This window comes from Chamaea fasciata, unplaced genomic scaffold (assembly GCF_029207755.1).
Source record: "Chamaea fasciata isolate MVZ Bird 193981 ecotype frontalis unplaced genomic scaffold, bChaFas1.0.hap1 SCAF_1, whole genome shotgun sequence".
Lineage (NCBI taxonomy): Eukaryota > Metazoa > Chordata > Aves > Passeriformes > Sylviidae > Chamaea > Chamaea fasciata.
Genome location: NW_027094086.1, coordinates 104,102,788 through 104,125,551, shown reverse-complemented (window position 1 = coordinate 104,125,551; position 22,764 = coordinate 104,102,788). Strand labels below are relative to the sequence as shown.

Below are 22,764 nucleotides of genomic sequence, written 5' to 3'. Positions count from 1 at the left end.
ATCCTCTGGTAGTGTGGTTGCTTGCACTGCGGTGGTGTAATGTTCTGTGGTTGGCCATCAGAGGAGAATTGTGAAGGGAAGGTTATCAGATGTTTGATAGTCTATATCCCTTTTGAGACAATGAGATTGCAGCTGATAGGTAGTTCTAACAGTAGCAAAGGTTGGATACTTAGGAGAATCTCACCTTGTAGTCCGAAGTATAGTTGCAAAACATCATTTTGAAGGCAGTAGCCTTGTGTTTTTACGTAGAGGGGGCTCTGCATTTGCTAATGAATTTGGATTTCAATTGTTGAGCTTGAAGGCTTTGTTAGATACGAGCAGCTCTGCTCTCTCCTTGCAATGTGATGTGATATATATTAAAAAAAATCATACTATTGGAACTGGAAGTGTGTCATTAGTGCCCTTGAAGGTGAAACAAGCAAGAGAATGGAAATAATACTTTCTTGTCAGCTAAAATGACTAAAGTATAGATGATATATGTGGTAGCTTTAGCAGCTGGGACTGCAGTTTTGGCTTCTGTCAGCAGAGGCAGCTGTCCAACTGTTGCTGAGTGGCAGTGAGAATGGAGTCTGAAGATGTCATGGCTGGGATTGAAGGACCACACGGGTTGAAGAAATGACCCAGGAAAATGGAGTGTCCTTCTACCCATGGGGCCAAGGGCATGCTTTAGTGTCCCTGCAAGCTTTTGAGTTAAGGGAGGGAATGGAATATGGGTAGATCTCAGCAGAATGAGGGAAGTAGATAGAATTGAAGTGGGAAACAGTAAAGGGAGCAAGAAGTATGGAATAGGGGAGCAGAAGTGTGTCTGAAAGATGAGTAGAGAAAACTAAGAATATGAAACCTGAAAAAGTGAAGCACAGGATACTGTGCAAACATAATTATTTTTGTTTCACATCAAGCTGCTTGCAAGGTTCTTGAGATTATGAGAATTAAGAAAGTGTACCTTGGGTCTTGGCTGACAATACTTTAAAAAAACCATCCCATGAAGTTTTTACATGTATCTTGTTCCAGCAGTGCAGCACTGGAACAATGCTTGCTCTTGCAGGGCGTAGTTGTTTGGCATGCAGTATCCTGTTCGTCAGTATTTGTTAGTGATACCACAGCTGTCCCTATGGTGACAGGAAGTCCAATGCCTTAACTTCATTCTTTGGAGTTCCAGATAGTGACCTCCATAATTCCCCCATTAGATTCTCATGACCAGTTCACAGATCCTGATCTACAGAATCCATATTTCCATGTACAGTTCAGAGATTCTGTGACCAAATCCAAGGACATTTGTATTAAGGTCGTTTGGCAACTTACTCAAGTAGAGATGTTCTCTTGGTAGCGTCCTGCCCCTAGCTGTCCCCCACAGGGATGGGAAATCACAGAATCACAATGAAAATAACAGTAAGCTTGCATGGTTATCCCGGTATGGTTTGAAGAACAGTATTTCTTTTTCTAGCAAAAAACTTAGGTGCCTGGAAGTTGTCCACAAAAGAGCAGGGGAAGTGTTGGAAAGTGTGTGCAGAAGAAAAGCTGGAAAAGGAGCAAGCTGCAGAGCAAAAATAGGCTCAATCACTAGTTCTATTCATAATCAGTTTTTGGTTGGAACATCTTGATTTCTCTAAAAGTCTGGTCTTTTTTTTATCCAGAACAGATAACACATTTCTCAATTGGTTTGGCAACTTTGTTGTGATCTGAGAAGTCAAGGATGGGCTTAGTATTTGGCTTGTTAAACAATAGCGGCTAACCAACTCCAGTTCAAATGAGCCTAAATTCCTTTTCCCCTATGAACTTTAAAAGCACCCTTTAAACGCTTCAAACAATGGTGAGCTGATGAATCAGTCTCAACATACAAAGGCTCTTTCTAGACAGCAAGCAAAAGGCTTAATGAATGCAGAGTAAGAAACAAATCCATTTATTTTAATCCCAGAAGACATTCATCCTTCATTGGAGCTGTTTGGGAAAGAGCAGTGATGCTGGTGAAAGGTTTTTCTATTGATAGTGGAGGGCCTGTGTTGGTAAATGGTCCCACATATAGTGCACATGCATAGTGCCTCAGAACTTGGAACATCTTTGTTGCAGGTCTTCTGCAGAACCTCTTAAGTTCTGCCTCAAGTTAAAATTACTTCTTGTTTTTTTGGAATGCTGTTTATGTGACCCCATATAAATTGAGGACTCTTTCCAAAAAACTGCTTGACTACTGCACAGATGATACCTACCAGGAGATGCTAAAGCTTAGAGCATTTTGTGTCAGAACAGAGAAATGTTAAAACTCATTTACAAAACCAGCAGGTGGTAGTTCACTTGCGATCCTCTGTAGTTGTGTGGTTCACTACACAATGTGAAATGGGAGAATGGAATTTGTTTTATAATGTGAAATGAAAGAAAATTTTGTAGCTAGAGCAGTTTCCCCTTACTTCAGCTTGTGTCCACACATTCTGACTCTCCAGTTATCGAGACTTTTCTTGCCTGTTACCTTTTCTAAGTTGCAGACTACAGAGGACTTTTCACAGGGTAAAGCTCATGCATGTGTGCTTTACTCTTAAGTTTCTGAGTTGCTGTTCTTCATGAGGATAGAAGTCTTCAAGACAGATTTTGCAAAGATAATCAAATGTGCGGAGAAGAGAGAAACTTTTAAAAAAAGTATCTTTACAGGAGAAAAGGCTCCTGTTTGTGCAAAACACATGCATGAAGGGTACCTTAAAATGGTCAGTGCAAGTCTCAGGTGGGGTTTGTAGTCAGGAAACAGACGCATAGGAAAACAATGGATCCAGAAGGAATTTATTTCTTTCAGACACTGGATTTTAGCTGGATCTTTTGGAGATATGATTTCATATTGTTTGATAATCTGGAAAATACCATTAAAGGAAAAACCTTGTGAAAAGCCTTGACATTACCATAAAAGCTATTTTTTTTTTGTCTTAAGTAAGTTACTAGTTATAGTACTCTGTTTTCCTAATCTGTAGATAAGAGTTACTTGTTGGCAGTATATTAATTTAAGCTGGTGATGCCATCCACTTATATATGTTGTCCTGTGTTTTAGTATGTAACAGAATCGTGTCCAGGTAAGTTGTACTAATGGCGAACCAAGTTTTTTATCTCCTTTTAAAAAGAAGATCTGTTGTACTAATACTGAATTTATTAAAACCAGCTTCACTGTGTAGTTGCTTCTCTTCCTAGGTTTTATGGGGACTTTATTTGTCTACTTTCCTATGGAAACAAGGCTCATATGATGCTGTGTGCGTGGGCCATGTGTATCACATGCATATCCAGTCAATTTTTTCTGGCCTGCTGCCTAATGTGGACAATTGTGAAAGATAGGGATCTTAAGGAAATAGAGGGGTGCAAAAAATACAGATCCAAATTTTACGAAAATAAACAGCTAATAAAGGAGAGGAATTCTAGTCATGAGTTCATGGGGAAAAATGTGCAGTGCCTGTCTTACTACAAGATAAAGAGGGGGAAAAGCTGTAAGGAATGCCCAAGCTTGAGCAGATTGTTCCTTTGAGAAATGGTTGTTCCATTTGCACCTTCGTGGCCAGCAGCAAATTGAGGTAACTACAAATTGTGAAAATGCAGGTTCTGGTGTTCCTTATGAGCTATTGTAGGAAATACAGAAGGGAGTCTTGGAACAATATGCAGGATTGGAAACAGCAAAAGAAGTGTCCCAACTTCTTAAAATAATTTAGTCTATAACATAATTTCTATTTGTGTTTTTGTTTCTATATTAGTGCATATTGTCTCATCTGGCTTCTGTTCATGGAAGGGAAATTCCTCAAAACTCCAGTAGTATTTTGCATTTCCTTTTTTTTTTTTTCTGTTTTGGTTTAGTTTTTGTTTGGGAGTGGGTTTTTTTTGTTTTTTGTGGGATTTTGTGGTTTTTTGTTTGTTTGTTTTGTGTTTTTGTTGTTGTTGTGAGTTGAGTTGGTTTTGGTTTCATTTTTCATGTTGTTTTTGTTTGGTTTGAAGGGGGTTCTTTTTTTTTTTTAATGAGCAATTGAAAAATTAGACTTTCCTAGCTTTACAAGCAGGTGGGCAAATGATCTAGTCTGGACCACTAGAGAAAGCAAAATTAGCTTCTCAGTTATTTTCTTTTGGGAGTTTGGAAAATGATGTAGTGACCTTAGTGGGTGAGCTAAGTGGCCAGAAGTAGGCTGTTGGAGTAAGCTCTTAGCATCTGGGAAACCTTTAAACCATGTCTTTATTTGGGTTTTGTAGTTGGAATTATGAAAACATTGGATTTCTAACACTTATTTTCTTCTGTTTTAAGACAAGAATTGGAAAATCTGATTTGCTCTGGTGTATGTAAATAAACTTAATCCGTTCCAAATCTGTTCTGATAAATTTGTCTTGATAGAGACCTTGAAGGAATTATTAGCTCTTCAACTGAAACTTTCATTTATCTTTAAGACAGACTCATAAATGCAAGTATGCTGAAAAACTAAGTTATTTGCGATATATTCTAAAACATTCCTCATTGATCTGGTTTATAATATCCAATGCTTTTGTTTCAACAGGTAGCACTACTGGGATTAGATGTTTTAGGTGCCTTTGTTGACAGACTATCAGGACGCTTTAAACCCTATATAGGAACTGGTAAGTGAAATACAACTTTTTTTCTTAAGACCAAACAGTAAAAGACACTTCCCCCTCCTCTCTTAGCAGCTGAAGTGGAATATGTTGAAAACTTCTTGAGCTAATTATAGTGTACTGGCAGGCATTTTACTGGTGTTGGAATTCAAATAATTGTGTAGTAGCATGTCAGTATTCATTTGTCACTGATTTCTTAGGTGGTGGTTGGGATTTTTTAAAGGTTCCAGGGCTGCCTTTTCAGTAATTAGTTCCATGCTGTATGGTTGCTTACCACTCCCTGAGACAGTACCCTGAAATTGACATTGAAACACAAGTATTATCTTTAACTTGTGTTAAAGATGGAAGGTTTTATTTGCAGATCACTTCAATCAGAGCTTTGTCTGCTGAGGTGTGTAGTCTCAGAGGATTATGTAGTCCACCTCCTGTTAGGTAACTTTACTGTAGGTTTTAGCAGTCTAAAGTTTTTATGGGATGAAAAATAGTACTGACTGTTATTCCTGTGGGAAATGTTTACTCAAGTGAATTTCAGATTAATGGATCTACACGTGCTGGAGTATGAGACCTTTTTTCTGGGAGGTACAAGCAAACTACACTGCTCAACTCATTTTGCTGCTGGCTTTGAAAAGAGATAGCGATATTAGGACTTTAACATTGGTGTTATAGCACTGGCTGTTATAACAGAAGTTTCTATTTAATGTCCTTTTTAAAAATTTGCATAAGTTACATCATGTTCCCTGACCCCCAGAAATCTCAAATTGTCTAAATTTTAAGCTTCCTCTTCTTTATATGCCTAGTTTTGTATTCAAGGTCTTTGAAATAAAATTTCAAAGTTCAGGAATACAAAGCATAATTTATAACAAGCTGCTAACTAAATTAATTGAAAGTGTATTTTAGTACTCTGTGGAACTATTGCAGTAGAGTGCTACAGAATTTAAATCTGTTTTGTTGCTGAGAGTTTGGCTGGTAATTTTGTTTTGCAGCAGTGTAAGGGAACTGGAGGCATATTGTGCGGTGCACAGTATTGATTTCTTTATAGTCTCCATTTGTTGCTACAAACACTGTTTTGCTGCAGAGTTTGGCTAAGTTTTGATTTTTATTTTAAGACTCTGTAAAACCTAAAATTCCAGTAACATTATTAAAGGAAAGTTTGGAAGCTTATTCCGTTTTTCTCTGTTTTTTAAGTGTGAACTATCTGAGAATAGTTTGAAAATCCTGTTATTAGTTTGGGCTTTTCTTGTCGCAGTAGTTGAGTAGTTTGAGATTATGAGCAAACTGAAGATATATATTTTAGAAGTATTTATATTAAAAAAATAAAAGAGAGAGTACTGACACTGGGTGACTGTCGAACACACAGAACATATGAAGCTGTATATTGTAGAAGTATTCATTAGTTAAGCTGAGTAGTATTTCAACTGAAATTGATCCTCAGAACATCTCCAGAATCAAGACCTTTAGAATATGCAGGTTACTGTTGTTCATGACCAACTTCCATATAAACAAACCTAACAGGCACTGAAATCTTAGTCTCAGGAAAGGCAGAAAACAGTATTTTAGGTCACTTTTAAAAAGAGTGATAGGAATTCTCCTCAGTCGGTAGCTCTCTCTCCAAGTTTCATAACAAGATCAGAATAATTTTCAGGTTTTGTCAGTGAAGCAGTAATATAAAAACATTGTTGTAGCTGTCTGGGATTTGTATAGTCCATGTCTCATGAGAGTAATTAAAAGCACATTGGTGAACCAGAAAACTGCTTCCTTCAAAAAAACTTAAAGAACCAGGAGTTTCCTAAATCATGTTCTTCTGACTGCAGATTTGTCTTCTAATGTAATCTGACTCCAGTAAGTCAGACCAAAGACTTGTGTTTGACAGTGATTTAGTTCCAGATGCCTGAGAAGAAAGTAAGGACAGGAGAAACCGGCAGTGATAACTCCTTCATCAGTAGAAGTTGTCAGTAGTCTTGCAGCTTAGGGCCACCTGAGGCACATGGTATCTTCAGTGTCTGCCTTGTCACCTCATTTTCCTACAGCTTTATCTGTTTAGTTTCTGACCCACATAGATCTTTGACTTTTGCAGTGTTCTGTAGAAGTACTTAAGTATGCAAAACTCTTTTGGACTGGTTGCCTGAAAAACTTGGTGCTTCCTAGATCTTGTGTTAGAGAGGTGAGCCAACATTTCTTACCTTCCTGACTGCCAGTTTCTATTTATGGATCTCTTCCATGCTTGTCCTCTGCTATCCCTGCCCCAGCTCAGAAACACAGTGGAGCTGTTTCTGATATACAACTGTTTCCCCTTTCAGTGCCTTTCTGTTGTGGTGCATTTGAGTTGAGGAAGCCATATTGGTCATACCATAGAGAGGCAGCATGTGTTCATAGTGGCCTAATTGTATTCGGTTTTATTTGTTGTCTGTTACTTTTGAAATTATTAATAATAGATTTCTTTGTTGCATAGCTGCTTCCTGAAAATTGACTTAATGCATGGATGAGACTCTTTACTGCAACAGCCTGTTTCCTGTGCAGTGGTGGTAGAGGATTTAGGGCCCGCTCTTCAGGGCGGTGTCTTTGCTCCATGCCTTTATCATTAGGGCAAGACCCGTTCTTGAGAACTGTGTGAAAGTCCAATTGCACTCTGTTAGCTGAGTTACCTTCTGCACAGCTGTTTGCAGAGAGCTCTTACAGGCTTGTGAGGTACCACTTCCTTTTTTTATTTGGCTTCCCAGACACTTCTCCAGCCTGTAGCACTACATGGGGTGGTTGTGACCAAATGCAGCACACAGTATTTGGCCTTGTTGAACCTCATACAATCCATGTCCATAGTTATGCTTTTGACAAGAATCAAGTATTCTATGCAAACTGCCATTTTAGTTGTTTGGGGGTTTTTTGTAGCTTGGTTATGTCCAGTTAAGTGATTCTTTGATTTAAATATTGTTAATGATGCATATAATTGTGTATTGCAGACGTGCAGTGCATTCAGGTGATATGAGGAGAAAACAAAAAACATGGAATCAAGCTTGAAAATGTTGGGAAATATGTAAGCAAAGTAGTTCAGCTAAGTAACAAGTTCTTCCGGCCCCACAGGCCACCTTAGTAGCATTTTATATGGTTGGCTTTTATTTTCTCTATTTTAGTTAAATAAATGTGAACATATTATTTTTGGAAGGCAAACATAACAGAAATTTTCCTGACAATTCAATTATTAGTTTGAAATATTCCAACTATAGTTAACTTCTTATTTATTGCACTAAGTTATTGTAGGTACTTGCATTCTAAAAAAAAAGAAAAGGCTTGCACCATGACTATAGCGAAGGAAGATATATGTAAAATACCTACCTGCTTTTTCCCTGCTTTTTTTAAAATACAATGCATCCTCTTTTCTAGATGAAGTTATATTTCTGTAGCTGTTTTCGCTCATAACATGCCTGCAACCTTAAATGCATTTTTCTTCTAATAAAGAGAGTTGCATTTTGGTGACCCTGAGATGTTTTTATTTGTGATTCAGATCTCAGTAAATGATGGAAGTATAATAATATATTATCCAACTGCCGTATGGGAAGACATATTCCACCTTTCACACCTCATCCCCATTTAATTTCCCGTTCTGTTTTGATGGGGATAGATTTCCTTAAGTGTAGAGAACAGCTAATGTCAGTGAATATTCACCCCCTTAAGCATTACAGGCTTCTGCTATGAAGTGAAAAACATGAATGCTTTATTACTACTTCTATCTTTGCAACCTACATATATGCCATAAATTACACTGGGCAAAATCAATACAACAGTTGTAGGGCAGATATTTTCCAGTATTTCAAAGAGCACGTTAGTGATCTTTGGATTGAAGTATAATGCTTGATAAGAGACTTAATTCAGTTTCCTAGGCAACCATCTAATGTTGCACTAAATTTCTTCTAAGGTGTTATCCTTTTATGATTAACCACACTGAGCGTGCTCTGCAGCTGGCATCAGTGTTCTGGGAGGCTAGACAAACAAATTTGGAATCTTTCTTTTAGTACTTCCACTTAAGATCCTAGAAAATACTTTGGAAGCAATAAATACCAGGGTGTGTGTTCTTTCATAAGACTATGTGTCTGTGTTCTGGGAAAAATAAAGCACTGTTTGAGTGTTGTGTCTTTTGGTATTTAAACCACTACTTGTTCTGTGATTAAAAGAGATGTTACATAAGAGTATATAATTACTGTATCACAGTCTCTTTTCCCAGGTGCTCACATTAATTATAAAAATAATCATATATATCCAAAATAAAAGAGACTATTGGAATTATGGGCATATGTGTCTGCATGATAAGATTTCTGGAAAAAGTGTCTACTCATACTTTTCTAAAACAAGTGAATATAACTTGGCCCTCTTGTTATTGTCAAAAGAAAAAAAAATATACAGTAAAGATATAGAGAATCTGCTTCAGTTTCACTGTGCAGTATTGTATCATGACATTTTTTTTGCGGATATTGAACTGTCCATTAGTCTGTTAAATGTTATATAATGTGTAACAGACTATGTTATAGTTATTATATTATTATATAGTATATAAAATGTTATAGTTATATGTTGTATAACTATATTGACATTAGCTTTTACATAGAATCGTACAAGGTATTGCAAAATATTTTACTTCCCTGAAAATTAAAGGAAATGTAATTGACAGTTAAAATGACCAAACACAGATAGGTTATATTTGTATATGTACGTATATGTATAACTCTGAACAGGGATACACATTTTACACACAAAAGCTCCATATGTAGGTGTGTTTATATGTTTAATAGTAGTTTCAAATTTATCTTGCTGTGAAAAAAAGAACACTGGGCAAAAATAGTTTTAGAAGATAGTTGTAGTGCCATATACTAACATGTGAAACAAATTTCAAGTATTTGGATTTTTTACCAGGTAGCTTCAAGAAGTGTTGGAAGAGCATTTGAATTAATGTCCTCAGAGTAATTTAAGTGCTCTATTGAATTTATTGTTATAAATGAAGCATGCAAGTGTGGCTGCCCATATCCTGGATGGGTGCACTCTTCACTGGCTTAAAAACTGGCTGGATGGCTGAGCCCAGAGATTGATGGTCAGTGGAGTTAAATCCAGTTGGTGACTGGTGGCAAGTGGTATTCTCCAGGACTCAGCATTGGGGCTGGTTCTGTTTAATATTTTTATCTGTTACCTGGACAAGGGAATGGAAGGCACACTCAGACAGTTTGAAGATCAGACCAAACTGGGCAGGTATGTTGATCTGCAGGAGGGTAGGAGGGCTCTGTGGTGGGATCAGAACAGGCTGGAGCAGTGGGTTGAGGCCGGTTGTATGGGGGTCAGCAGAGCCCAATGCCGGGTCCTGCAGTTGTGTCACAACAACCCCAGGCATCTCTACAGGAAAAGCACCTGGGTGTGCTGTGTGCCATGAGGCTGAACATGAGCCAGCGTGTGCCCAGGTGGCCAAGACGGCCAGTGACATCCTGGCCTGTATCAGCAATAGTGTGGCCAGCAGGACCAGGGCAGTGATTGCCCCCCTGTACCCTGCGCTGGTGAGGCCACACCTCAAATCCTGTGATCAGTTTTGGGCCCTTCACTGCTAGAAGGACATTGAGGTGCTGGAGTGTGTCTAAGGAAGGGCAGGGGAGCTGGGGAAGGATCTGGAGCACAAGGATGATGAGGAGCAGTTGTGGATTATGGAGCCTGGAGAAAAGGAGGTCACCTTATTGCTCTCTACAACTATCTGAAAGGAGCAAGGTGAGGGCCAGTCCTTTCTCCCAAGGTCGAGTGATAGGACAAGAAGAAATGGCCTCAGGTTGTGCTGGGGAGATTTAGATAGGATATTAGGAAAAATGTTCTCATTGAAAGTGATGTCAAGCTCTGTAACTGCCCAGGGAAGAGGGCGAGTCAGCATCCCTGGAGGTATTTGGATGTCCTGTAGATGTGACACTGAGGAACATGGTTTAGTGGTGGCCTTGGCAGTGTTGGGTTAGTGGTTGGTCCTGATGATCTTAAAGGGTTTTTCTGGTTCTGTTACCTGATGTGTTTTAAAGCAGTTGTAAGGACTTGCAACATGCATTAAATTTTTGAGTGAGTCTGGATTAAAAGCAGTTGGTTCAAGAATTTAGAAATTCTTATTTGAGGAAGTCAGCATTTAGTAAGTGACACTGACGTTGTAAATTTTTGCTTCTTTCTTACTTAATGATTGACTTTTTTGGGTGGAAAAGACTCAAATGGTCAGTTTATTCAAGCTGTGATTCTTAATTAAGTGCTTTTAGTGTGGTATGGAGAAATGCTTTGAAAATCCATCAAATTCATGAAAACCAAGAACTGTATTAGGATGAGCTACCATGCATATATAAAACATGTAGAAAAGTGCTGGTTCTTCAGGTTTTAGGACCCGAGTGAATTTTATTCGCATTTTCCATTTTTATTAATTTAATTGAAATGTTGACACTAATGGTCCATTCTGCTGAAGACTCAAGATTAAAAATGTTTGCAGAACAACTAAACATAAAACTGGGAATAATTAGGTTGGAAGGGACCTTCAAAATTATCTGTTTCATGTCTTGTCTTAAAAAATGGCCAAGCTATGGTGTTAGAGAAAATTTGGAAATCAAATAACTCAGGAAACTGAGTTGCTCAGATAAAGGAAAGCAGGCTTTTTTATTTATGTGAGAGATGTCTTGTCTCAAGGATGCCTTGTTGCATCTAAATGCAAGTCAGGTGTTTTGTCTGATATTGCCTTTTCATTCTATAGCTTACGTACCTCAGGAAAAGCTGGGTTGGATTGTTGTAGGATTTTCTTTAACAATAAAATGCTGACTGTTTCTTTTTTTTTCCTTTTTTTGGAAAAGGCTTTTAGAGGACAGTCCATTATTTTACTTTTTTTTTCCTCCATAATAACTGCCTTTGTATTTTCAAATGTAACAAAAAATACTAACTTCCTGCAATGCCTCAGAAAATCCCTAAGTTTTGTTTGGTTTCCTCTATAGTTAATGGTCACAGCTAAAGGTCATAACTGATTTAAGCTGTGACTTTTTTCATCTTTTTGATTAGATTCTCTGAAGTTTCAGTTTAAAAAAAAAAAAAAGGTAAAAATCTATGCAGGCTTTTAGTTTCTTGGTTTTTTTGTTGGGTTGTTTGTTTTTTTTTTTCTGTCCTGACTAGCTAATGCTTGAGTTTATTAGTAGTGGGAATTCATTTTACCTGAAGTGATCCATGCTTGAGTGATAGGCTGTGATTTAGAATACCATCTGCTTGCTGTCTGTGGGCACTTCACTGTATGACGCCTAGAAATGCAGTGCTTTTAACTCAGAGTAGAGAAAACCCAGACTTCTTCCATTTCTGCTTGATTCTAATTATTCTTGCTCTGTAAATACCTAGCCTAGAGCTTAAAAAAAGTTCAGAAGATGACACGAACATTTGTTCGCAATATTCTAGTTTTCTTTCGGGCTTAATACACTTCTTGAAACTCTTTGGCCTTTAAGACTATTGTCATGTTCCTGAGACTGACACCTTGATAAGCCCATGGATAGAGCATGTAAAAAAAAAAGTGTTTGTTTTTTCATCTCTCCTATTGATGATGTACAGGATGTGTCATTAATCCCACTAATGCTTTTCTTAATTAGCTCCTGGAGAGATCCCAAGAAGCACATTAATGTCTGAAATTGCTTTTGATTAAACTGGCCTGGACTTTATGTTGAGGGGACCACTGAGGCTCTCTCTGAGAGCCTGCTTATAAGTATCCCCTTGACCACATAGATCTGTCAGGCTGGCCCTATGGCTGGCCCTGTAGGAGCCCCTGTGGGATGCCTTTCTCTCCTGTGCATCCTGCCCAGAACAGAGACTGCCCTAATTGCAAAGGCAGCTCTTTCCCTCCCTCCTTTCTAATGACAGCTGTTCAATGCTGCTGCCTGAGCTGGCAGGGTTTCTGAGGAAACGAGGAAGATATTGCTGCCTAGGTTTAATCTCTTTCTGTCCTCAAAGACTTCAGTAACAGAATTTTTGTGAATACTGATAACGTTTCCTCAGTAAAGATTCTTTTTTGCTTAATGCTTTTTTCTAAGTAATGAAGTAATGGAGTATCTAAAGTTGGTTCATAGAAATAGGTAGACCTGAGACTTAAAATGAGCACAGGTATACAAAGAGCAGCAGGTGTAAGTTGTCAGAAGAGAAGAAAAAGCAACAATACAAACAGAAAAACTCCAGAAGGAACTCTTGTTAAAATTTAACAGAAGGAAATTGTTGGTGCTACCTGTGGCATTCTTTGCTGCAAGGGTCATATAGTTGAACTGCTCAAGTTTTTAAAAATACATTGTGTGCCATTCTAGGCATTTTCTGTGATTTACTTGTTTTATCTTCTTCAATCCTGGCAGGGGAAATAAATATTTAATCTCTCAGGCTGTGCTCTGACTCTGAAGGCTGGTTTTGGCCTTAACTCATGCATCTGCAGTCCCAGCTAGTGGTGATAAAATTATTTGGTGAATTTGGATAAATGAAAATTTATTCAGATTTACCGAGATAAGAGAAGGAAGACAGTGGAGAAGGAAGCTGATGGGATAATAAGCTCTGTTACGGATATAGCAGAAAGGAAAAAGACATAAATAGCAGCTCAGATGTAAATGCACAGCATTGTCAGCCAGTTAAAGGGAGTGATTGTCCCACTCTGTCTGCACTGGGGTGGCCTCACCTCAAGCACTCAGTGCAGTTTGGGGCACCAGAACATAAAGAAGACATTGAGTCGTTAGAGAGTGCCCACAGAAGGCCAACAAGGATGGTGACGGGTCTGGAGGGAAAGCTGTCTGAAGAGTAGCTGAGGTCGCTTGGTCTGTTCAGCCTGGAGAAGAGGACACTGAGGGGAGACCTCATTGCAGTATGCAGTTTCCTTGTGAGGGAAGAGGAGTGGAAGGCACTGATCTCTTCTTTGTGGTGACCAGTGACAGGACCTGAGGCAGTGACCTGGAGTTGAGCTGGAGCAATTTGGGTTGGATGTCATGAAAAGGTTCTTCACCCAGAGGAGTGGTTGGGCACTGGAGCAGGCTCCCCAGGGAAGTGGTCACAGCACCAGCCTGACAGAGCTAAAGAAGCATTTGGACAATGCTCTCAGGCACATGGTGTGACTCTTGGGGTGTCCTGTGCCAGGCCGGGAGTCAGCCTCAATAATCCGGATGGATCCCTTCCAGTTGAGAATATTCTATGACTCTATGAAATAGCAGGTCTTTGAGGTAGATCTGGTAGAAATAATGCCCGCTATGGAATATTTTTGCTAACACTTTTAGGTTTTCTTCAGTAGTCAAAACCTGTAAAATTGTGGTATAACAATGTAGAAATCTTAACAGGAAAACCTCAGGAGTGGCTGGAAGTGGTAAGAAGCTTTGACAACATGCTAAAATGTGGCGTAAAGGCAAGCGGAATGGAATACAGTGCTTCACAAAAAAGAAACAACAGCTGCAAAAAGAATTACTGTCTCTTATATTTAGTGTAGTTTTTCTCAGCATATCAGCAGAAATAAATAACAGAAAGGTGTCATATGTTACTAGGTTTTCCAAAATCCATTTGAAATAATTTAAGAATCTAGGCAACAGAAGATAAAAGATGGATATGGTTAAGATAAAACAGTAGGAATGTGTGAGTCCAGACTGCATGTGACAAATTATATACCTCACTGAGTAACTTGTTAGGAGGCTACCACATTGAATACAGCCTTCATGTATGGTCCTACTTCTCCTCTGTCACCCTTCTTTTAATTCTGACGTCTCTTTGATATTGTTGAGTTCACAGGCTGATGGCAGAAACAACCAAATGCGTGTATTTGCATTGCAGTATAGAGGGACACTAATTCAATACTGCTGGTGAGAATGCTTGTGCATCTTAAAGGAAAACTAGCAGCCAAAATAATGTTCAGTTTTGCAACTTGATCAATAGGAAATGCAACTTCCAATGATTTCCTGTTGGAGCTTATTCTGACAGAAAAGATGAACAGCCACACTGAAAACCAGCTGGTGGTTGCCAGCATTCAACAGCCTAATTTCATTTGTGTTGTGCAAACAGAATATATCATGCCTTATACGGGGTCTTACAGAGACTTGAGTTTTAGGGGAAAAGAGCCAAGCCTGCAGCCATTTGGGCCCTTTAACAGCTCCCACAGCATGTTGTCCCTCTGTCAGAGCTCCAGGAGTGGCAAAGGCTGGTGTGTTCAGTAGCTGCACACACTGAAATCTGCAGGCTGTGTCATAGCTCAGTTTAACTCGGTGACCTCATCTCTGTTCAGCAGCTTCTAGTAGTTGTTCTCTGTACTTGCCTTGGTGATTTGAGCAGAGCCCTGGTATCTGCTGCTCCATCAAATGACTCAGTGCTAATTAGTCACAAAAGAGCCGTGTTCCCTCAGGACTGGCACTGGCTGTGTTTGTTTCCTTCCCTGTAAAGCTAGAATTGCCTTCAGCTGCCCAGCAGTCAGGTCGGTGTATAGACATCACTAGCCGTGTAAGGCATGGGGGCAAGTTCAGAAATGCTGAAAATGGACATGGAAAGTACTGTTGGCAAGAAAAATGTAATCAGTAGGTGTATGAGTGATTGGAAGTTCATGGGAGTGGTCAGCTCTGTACTCCCAAAAATAACTTCTGAAGTTCTGGATTTTTTTCTCTGTTCACAAAATGGAAAAAAATCCCCAGAACCAAACCCAGCCACCAAACAAAACAGAAACACCCCTTAAAAACCCAAACCATAAAGATAAACTCTCACACTATCAAAATAACAGCAGTCCAAACCAAACAAAAAAACCCCAGACTCTTCTTTTCAAACTGTAAAATGGAAGTAGTTTTTCTACTCTAATTTCTTCAGAGGAGAAAGGATAGAGAAGACAGAGGAAAAACACAAACCCTTGATAATGGTGGCTGAAGATGTCAGTGGACTATCCAGAATCAGTAGAATTAAATACTCAGATTAGGACACTAAGAAAGCCTTCAGATACTGCAGGAGGGGAAATTCAGACTTCAGCAGTGTATTTGTCAGTAACTATCATGGTACAGAAATGACTGCTGTTTTTAACGTAGGAACAGGGGACTCAGGAAACCTCCTCAGAATATATGATTCTGTTCCCTTTATTTTGCTGGCAAATCTACTGATTAGTTATTACTATAAAATCATCAAGTACTGATAAAAGTACTTCAGATCTGCCTTTCAAATAACAGCGAAATACAGTTATTTCTTCAGTGAGTAGAAATTCTTTAGCAGTTTGTTGAGGTCAGGCATCAACTGTAAAATACTCTCAGGTGGTCAGTGATGTAGCACCAAATGTAGCAAAAAGTTATTTTGGCTGTGAAGGTTTATTTTTTTACTTGGAATGCCTTAAATCACTGTGTCGTGAGGGATGACATCTCCACCAATTCCGCCAGCTCCGTCAGTTGTCCTTCCTGAAGGAAGGCAACACACTCAATATCGTCACCCCTCATTTGGGAGAAGTGGTACTGAAAGCACTGGGGGGGAAGAATCTCACAAAGAGTAGGGCCCAGATGGAGGACAACTCCAGATGGAGCTCAACATGGAGTTGGCTATGTGTTCATTGGGATATCTTTCCTAATGTCATAGCATTAATTTATCTGATGTAATTATAAACTTCTGTCTGGAAAAGCAAGCAAGAAGAATTGGCACGTCCTTTGATTTTGATTTTTACTTATTTTTAGGGTGTGAAATCATCAGCTGTCATGCAGTTTTACTTAAATATTATTTGAGGAGGCTTGTTTTAACATAGTAATTTTTAACATTGCTTTTACTGATGTGAGGCTGGGTTTCCAGAAGATACACTGTGTGAATAGAGGGATTTAAAACTTTGATTTTCTTACGATGAACAGCAAAGTCGCACTGATTTTAAAATAATCATGTATTTCTATTCCAATTGCTTGCTACTCGCCATGCCTAGCATTGTTTTTTAGAAAAGCCAGATATTCTGAAGCTAACTGGAACACTTCTTGAAGATGAAATCAAAGTCATTCACATGGTTTTGAAGATGGGAAGTTTGCTTTCTTTTTAACCTGTTGAAAGTTACTATTTTCTTCCATTTCAGCCTTCTGCATTTGTTGCTAGTCTTATAAAATACTCAATAATGCACTTGAGACTTGAAAATATTGTGGCCTACTTAAACTCAGCTTTTATTTTTGAATGACATGTATATTACATCTGTTTCAGAAAAATACCTTTAAGCGTTTAAAAAATCTCCATTGGGTGTTTAATCTTTCTTACTTTCTCTTTTTTTCTCCCCTCTCCTTTAGTTCTCCTGCCTTTGATAGATCGTATGGGAGATGCCAAAGACCAAGTTCGAGAGCAAGCACAGAATCTTATATTGAAATTGATGTGTGAAGCAGCACCACCCATGGTATGATTACTTAATGCAGATTCAGATGGGGGCCTCCAGTGAGTTTATGACTTTTGTATGAACTTTGAACGTGTGACAATGTTGTAGCGACTGTTAATGGTGTAAATGTTAAAGATACTCTTAATGGATTGACACTAATGTATTGTTCAGATGAAAATCTTGGCACGATGTGATTCTGCATATTTTGCACATCATAGCTAAATTCTGAGTAGACTTTTTATGGCATGTCACAGGGCTTTGTTAATTAAAGCATGTTTGAAGCATCTTCTGGGTTTGGACAATAGGGATAAGTAAGTTTAATTAGCTCCAAATTTATTTAAAATTAGATTTGTACTTGAACATGTAGGACCTACTCCTACAGTTAAGGTGCACATTTAGTAACTTAAGAGAATTTGTCTTTCTAGCCATATAACAACGATGCTCTGTGAACCATGGGCAAATGGAGGTGGGGATAAGTTGCCCTCTGGCTTGTCTTTTTTGGTTATAAGGAGGCTTGCTTAACTCAACCTTCAGTTCTAAGCATTACGTGGATTCCAAGTGGTTAATCTTACATCTCAACTCTGAGTCTGAAAAATGGAGGACTGTTTAACAAGTTTATATTCTTGAATAGTGATGTTATTTGGAAGTCTGGAGAGCCTGGATGTGAGTAGGAACTTACTTTTTGCGGTTTTAGTTCCTGAGGAAAATCTGTTTCTGAGTTCTAATTCTAGAGGTTAATAGGGGGAAAAAAAGGGGTTTTGTATGTGCTAATTCCTGTCTTTGCTTATTCACAGATGAAAGTTTGAATGTTTACGTGCAGTGAATAAGATGTTGTGGACTTTATCTGGAGTGAGAAAATTACTGTCAGTTGCTTTGTTTGCCTGATAAAACATGTAGCAAGCTAGGCTATTATAGAACATGTTTATCTCCCTTTGGCTACAGATCTGATTGGGATTTAGGCATCAGGGTCCAATAATATCGTCCACAAAAACATGCCTTTATCTATTCACAAGCTGCAGTGTCAGTCATATTCATTGACCAAGAGACATGGCAGTATTTTTTTGTGTCAAAGGACCAGTAGGTCATAAATGGTATGTTGCTGTGCCCAAGATGATCCCAAATACCTGGCATACAGACCAGAACCTCTACAGCAACAGCATGTGGACAAGTGCACAGAGGAGGACCTTGGAGATACCCTCATTTGAACAGTTGCTGATAAAGAAATTGATGGTAGTTGCGTTGTGCTACGCCCTTGTCAGGAAAGTTTTACGTTGTTAGTCCATCTTTGTGCAGAGTTGTTAGGCTGTACATAGAAGTGATGGAAGGAAATTTCCATCCCCTGTGAAGATGACTCTTAGTGTCAGAAAGCATACGAGGTTTGTGGGGTCCAAGGAAGAGCATGTGTGTGCAAGACAAGGTATGGCTCTCCTGGCAATTCCCCCAGGGTGGGAGAAGCCTGGCTTTGGTTGTCTGCTCTCAGGAGAGTTTATGGGTCATTACAACTTTGGATGAAAAGCATCAATCATCCTCACAGCAGGGACTGAAACAGGGAAGTCTTTCCTGTGCCTCCAACAGTGAAATACTTTAAGCTCTCTGCTGCAGAGAAGAATCCCTTTAGAAGAGCTGAATGAAATAATTTTTTGAGGATAAGTCCTGTAAATTTCATTCTAGTCAAATCATATTGCCTCTTCTAGCATGTTGTTGAATAATATTTAACTTGTCCTGTCATTAAATCCCTTAATTTATTTTAGATGTTTGAGGGTTTTTTGTTTCTTCTATGAGCAAGAACTAGATGTAGCTATTCATGGGCAAGAAAGCATAAAAACATAGGTGGTATAAATGTGCATGAAAGGGACAAAGAGAGGTTGACATCAACTCTTGCTAGGAACTTCTGAGAGTTAAAATCTCTAAGCAGCCATTTGAATTTCTGTGCTTAAAAAAATTCAGTTCTTAAGGGATGTTTCAGTGAAAGACTAAATTTTGCTTTGGTCTGCTTTGTTTCAGTAGTCTGCAGTTCCTCTCTACCTGTATTTTTAGATATCTAGCAAGGAGATCTTTTTACCATGTTTGTCTGTGAGAGTGGCTTAATTGGAAGGATGTTTTCTTCCGTAAAATCCCGTTCTTTGTTTTTAAGCTATGCAGTTTTGGCAAGCCATATCCTGCTGGTCTAAGGTTTGTTTTCTCTAAATGCAATGAAGTATAAAACAAACAAACAAAAAACCCCACAGATGGGACAAAATTATCAAGCAGGGCTCTAATTGGAAAATTTTATGTCTGCTGTGAAGCGTGCTACCTCATTAATAAGGAGGTTGCATATTCCGTGCTCTTATGCTCTCTGTTTTCGTTTTTCAGCAGCTGTTTGTGAGGGCTTTATTTTTTTTTTTTCCCCCAGAAAGCCGATTGCAATAATTAGTACGTAATACATTTTAGCAGCTTTTGTGTGGCGTCATTATAGGTTGCAGTCGCAGCACTCCGGGGTGCAATTGGCAGGAGGGAGGTGCCTGGGCTGCAAAGTGTGCAGCTCCTGGCAGTGTGCAGCCATCCATTGCTAGGCAACGCTGCCCGGATGCTGGCCGGGCTGCAATGGCAGCGCTGCAGCTGGGGTGAGCTGCAGGCTGAGCCCTTGCTGCCGCGGAGAATCCCCAAGCTCTTCAGCTCCACGTTTGCACTTCAAACGCCCTGATACACAGCTAGAGCACGGCAAGGAGATGGGAAGGTAATGGGATAAACCCAGGAGGCAGAGAGCCGGGGCAGGCAGAGAAAAATGAGTGCGCAAGGAGGGGAGCGAGGGTTTAGCAAGCCGGGGGATCGTACCACAGGAAGCGGCACCAGCGCAGAGAGGGGAACCGAAAGCAGAACAAAAATGGAAGCGCAGGAATTAGAATGAGGGGGCAAGAAATAATCAAAAAGCGAAGAAGTAGATCTAAAGCAAAAGTAAGGGAGAAGTGGGACAGCGGGAGTATGGATAAGGACAAGCTAAAATGGATGTGAGGAAATTTTGGCGGGGAAACAAAATATGAAGCAAAAAGAATATAGCAACTTCTGCTTGAGTCAGTAGTTTGTAATGTTAATGTTTGTTTTCTGTGCATTAACTGTAACAATTCTGTATGTTTTAAGAGCTGTTTCTCAAACAAGGAAAATAGCTAGATTGCTGAAGGACGTTTTTTAGGAATTGGTTTTGGCATAGCATTAATCTGTGTTGTGTCCCATGTTGTGCGTTTCATTAGTTAATTTTATCACTTTTCTAGTGGACCTGCCTTCTGTTATGTTTCTGCAACTATTAGGAATGTAATTATATGGAATAGAATTACATTGTATTGTGCTCCTGGTAATTAAAGACCATTATTTCTGCTTTTATAGTACATTTGGGAACGCCTTGCTGTTGGTTTTAAACACAAGAATTACCGATCCCGAGAAGGAGTGTGTTTGTGTCTTGTTGCTACCTTAAACATGTAAGCTTTTTGTTTCTATGGAGATGTAATGGTTTTATCCTTCTTCTGAATGTCATTTTTCTCTGAAAGTAATTCTTTAGGGAGTCTGGTTCAGTTAAATTAATACATGGGAAAAATCAAACAAGTAGAGGGCTTTCTTAAAGAAAGACTTAAGTTACAGAATTTTTACCTTACCTAAAACTAGATAAAGGACTAGTAAGAGACAGAGCTTGATTGATGTCTGTTTGTATTTAAGCCGAAAGTTCACATCTGAAAAATTATTTTCTGGTTTTTTTCTTAAAAAATACATTTCTTTTTTTTCTTTTTTTCCTTTAGTTACGGTGCACAGCCATTAATCCTTAGCAAGTTGGTACCACATCTGTGTATAGCATTTGGTGACTCCAACAGTCAGGTAAGGATTTCAGTACTTACTGGGCCTTGAACAACTATACTTTAACAGAGCATTGAAAGCAGGTCATTATTTTCTGCCATGAGAAAAAGTAAACCCAACTTTTTCTTACTCAGTCCATCCACAGGAAGACCAAAGCAGAGTTGTGAAGGCAGTAGTATCACAATATAGTGGTCCCTTTAGTTTTGTCTTCAGAAGTTGAAACTAGTAATTACTGAAAGTAGTTGTTTATTACAGAGCATGTTGAAAGGAAATAAATTTTAAAAAGTTCTTGACAGAAAAAATTAGCTCTTTCCCAGAAGCAGCCTTTATATGAAACGTGTGATAGTTTGCCAAATTTGTTGAAGATAACATTATTACATGTAATTGTTTTCTAGTTGGAGCCCACATGTCATTTGAGAACATGCAAGTACTGTCGTTAAAATCATTAAAGTAAACAAAAGCATCTGCAGTGAAAATCAGGAAGTAGTTCATAATAGTGACATCTGAACTTCAGAAAATCTTCCAGTGGAAATGGTTAAAATATCTTGATTTATCTGAAGTTTTGTTTGAGGGAAAAGAATATAGTAAGGGAGAAGCTAACATTGATAGGAAGTGGGCTTATAAACAGGATTGGTCTTTATGCTTAATTTCTGAATGCAGCAAAGTTCTTGTCTCCTCTTTGCTGTGTAGCATTGTTCTGTTATAGAGAAATTCTGTTGAGAATTTGTCCTGTTTGCTGATCATTAGTAAAGATGTAGTTCACATCTTTCTAGAGCAATTGTGTGTTTAGTTGGAACTGCTGCAAAGAACAATCTGAAGTCATTCCAGATATTCTTTATAGAGAATAATATCACTTACTAAAATGTGGTTTTGGCAGTTTTTTTGTGATGACCATGGTTTGAAATTTTTAGAGGCACTGTATCTCCTTTCTTTAACTCTTTAACTGTTTTTTCTCCTTCCACTGTCCTGCCCTATTCCCTTTCTTATGCTTATGTCATGCTACCTGATTCCAGTTTAAATAAATAAAGAAAATGCTGATCACTTTGGTCCACTCTTATGGGCAATCTTAGTCTTCCAGAAGGACCTTGCTGTGTGTAGAAACAGATGAAAGCAAGATGAAATGTCAAGACTGAGTGCAGGAGCTAACTTTTGAAAGTATTGCCCGCTGTGAGCGAATCCTAGATAAAGCATATTTTTTCCACAAATTCTATTCCTATGTCAGACCCAGAAATTCCCTCTAAAGCTGTTATTTCTAGGATTTTTTTACCATCTGGGAATGCTCTAACTTGGAACCAATGCCATCTTGATGTAACGGTTGTATTTCCTTTCCTTTTCATGCTCACTCTTTCAACTGAATTGGCATACAGGGCCATAGAAACTGTAAGATAAGTGGCCTGTCAGCACATGATGTTTTGGTTTCTGTAACCCTGAAATTAACAATTTAAACTATGTTCACAGGTGAGAGATGCTGCCATACTAGCCATTGTAGAGGTTTATAGACATGTGGGAGAGAAAGTACGAATAGATCTTACAAAAAGAGGAATTCCTCCTGGAAGGTGAGCTAGCTGTTCTAATTTTATAATTCTGAGCCATTTATGTTTTACTGATCATTATCTGAACTTCAAACTCACTAAAAACTCTGTTTCAAAATTGCTGTAATTTCTATTTTATATTCTAGTTAGTTTTGCCTTTCAGTGTGATGTTACTGAAGTTCATGACTGTGTTGTATGTTGATTAGGTTATATGAAAGAAAATCAGCCATTGTTTTGTTTCTACCTTTGACTAATTAAGAAAACTAGACAGAGGTTGAAATTGTACTTCGTGAAAAAAACTGTTTATTCCATAAAATCCTTAAAATTTAAAATCTATAAAATTTATACTTCTTGAAGTGTGTTAACCCGATATATATTAACATACCACTTTACCATCACCTTCATTCACTTCTTGATTTTGATATGTCTACTGCTTGATGTCAGAGAGAATATTAGATGAGTGCCTCATAAGACCTATCTAAAAAACTGAGAGCCCTTGTTTTTAAT

At 38.6% G+C, this 22,764-nt stretch overlaps 1 protein-coding gene across 17 annotated transcripts in view; it reads left to right on the top strand.

Moving 5' to 3' along the window:
- The window catches only part of CLASP2 (cytoplasmic linker associated protein 2), a 142,110-nt gene that overhangs the window by 8,055 nt on the left and 111,291 nt on the right, over nucleotides 1-22,764 (top strand). For all 17 annotated transcript variants that reach the window (XM_066191626.1, XM_066191599.1, XM_066191631.1 and 14 more), the window contains exons 2-6: nucleotides 4,503-4,581; nucleotides 16,821-16,924; nucleotides 20,264-20,355; nucleotides 20,671-20,746; nucleotides 22,184-22,281. In XM_066191626.1, the coding sequence (XP_066047723.1) occupies nucleotides 4,503-4,581; nucleotides 16,821-16,924; nucleotides 20,264-20,355; nucleotides 20,671-20,746; nucleotides 22,184-22,281 (449 nt within the window). The remainder of the gene's footprint in view (nucleotides 1-4,502; nucleotides 4,582-16,820; nucleotides 16,925-20,263; nucleotides 20,356-20,670; nucleotides 20,747-22,183; nucleotides 22,282-22,764) is intronic.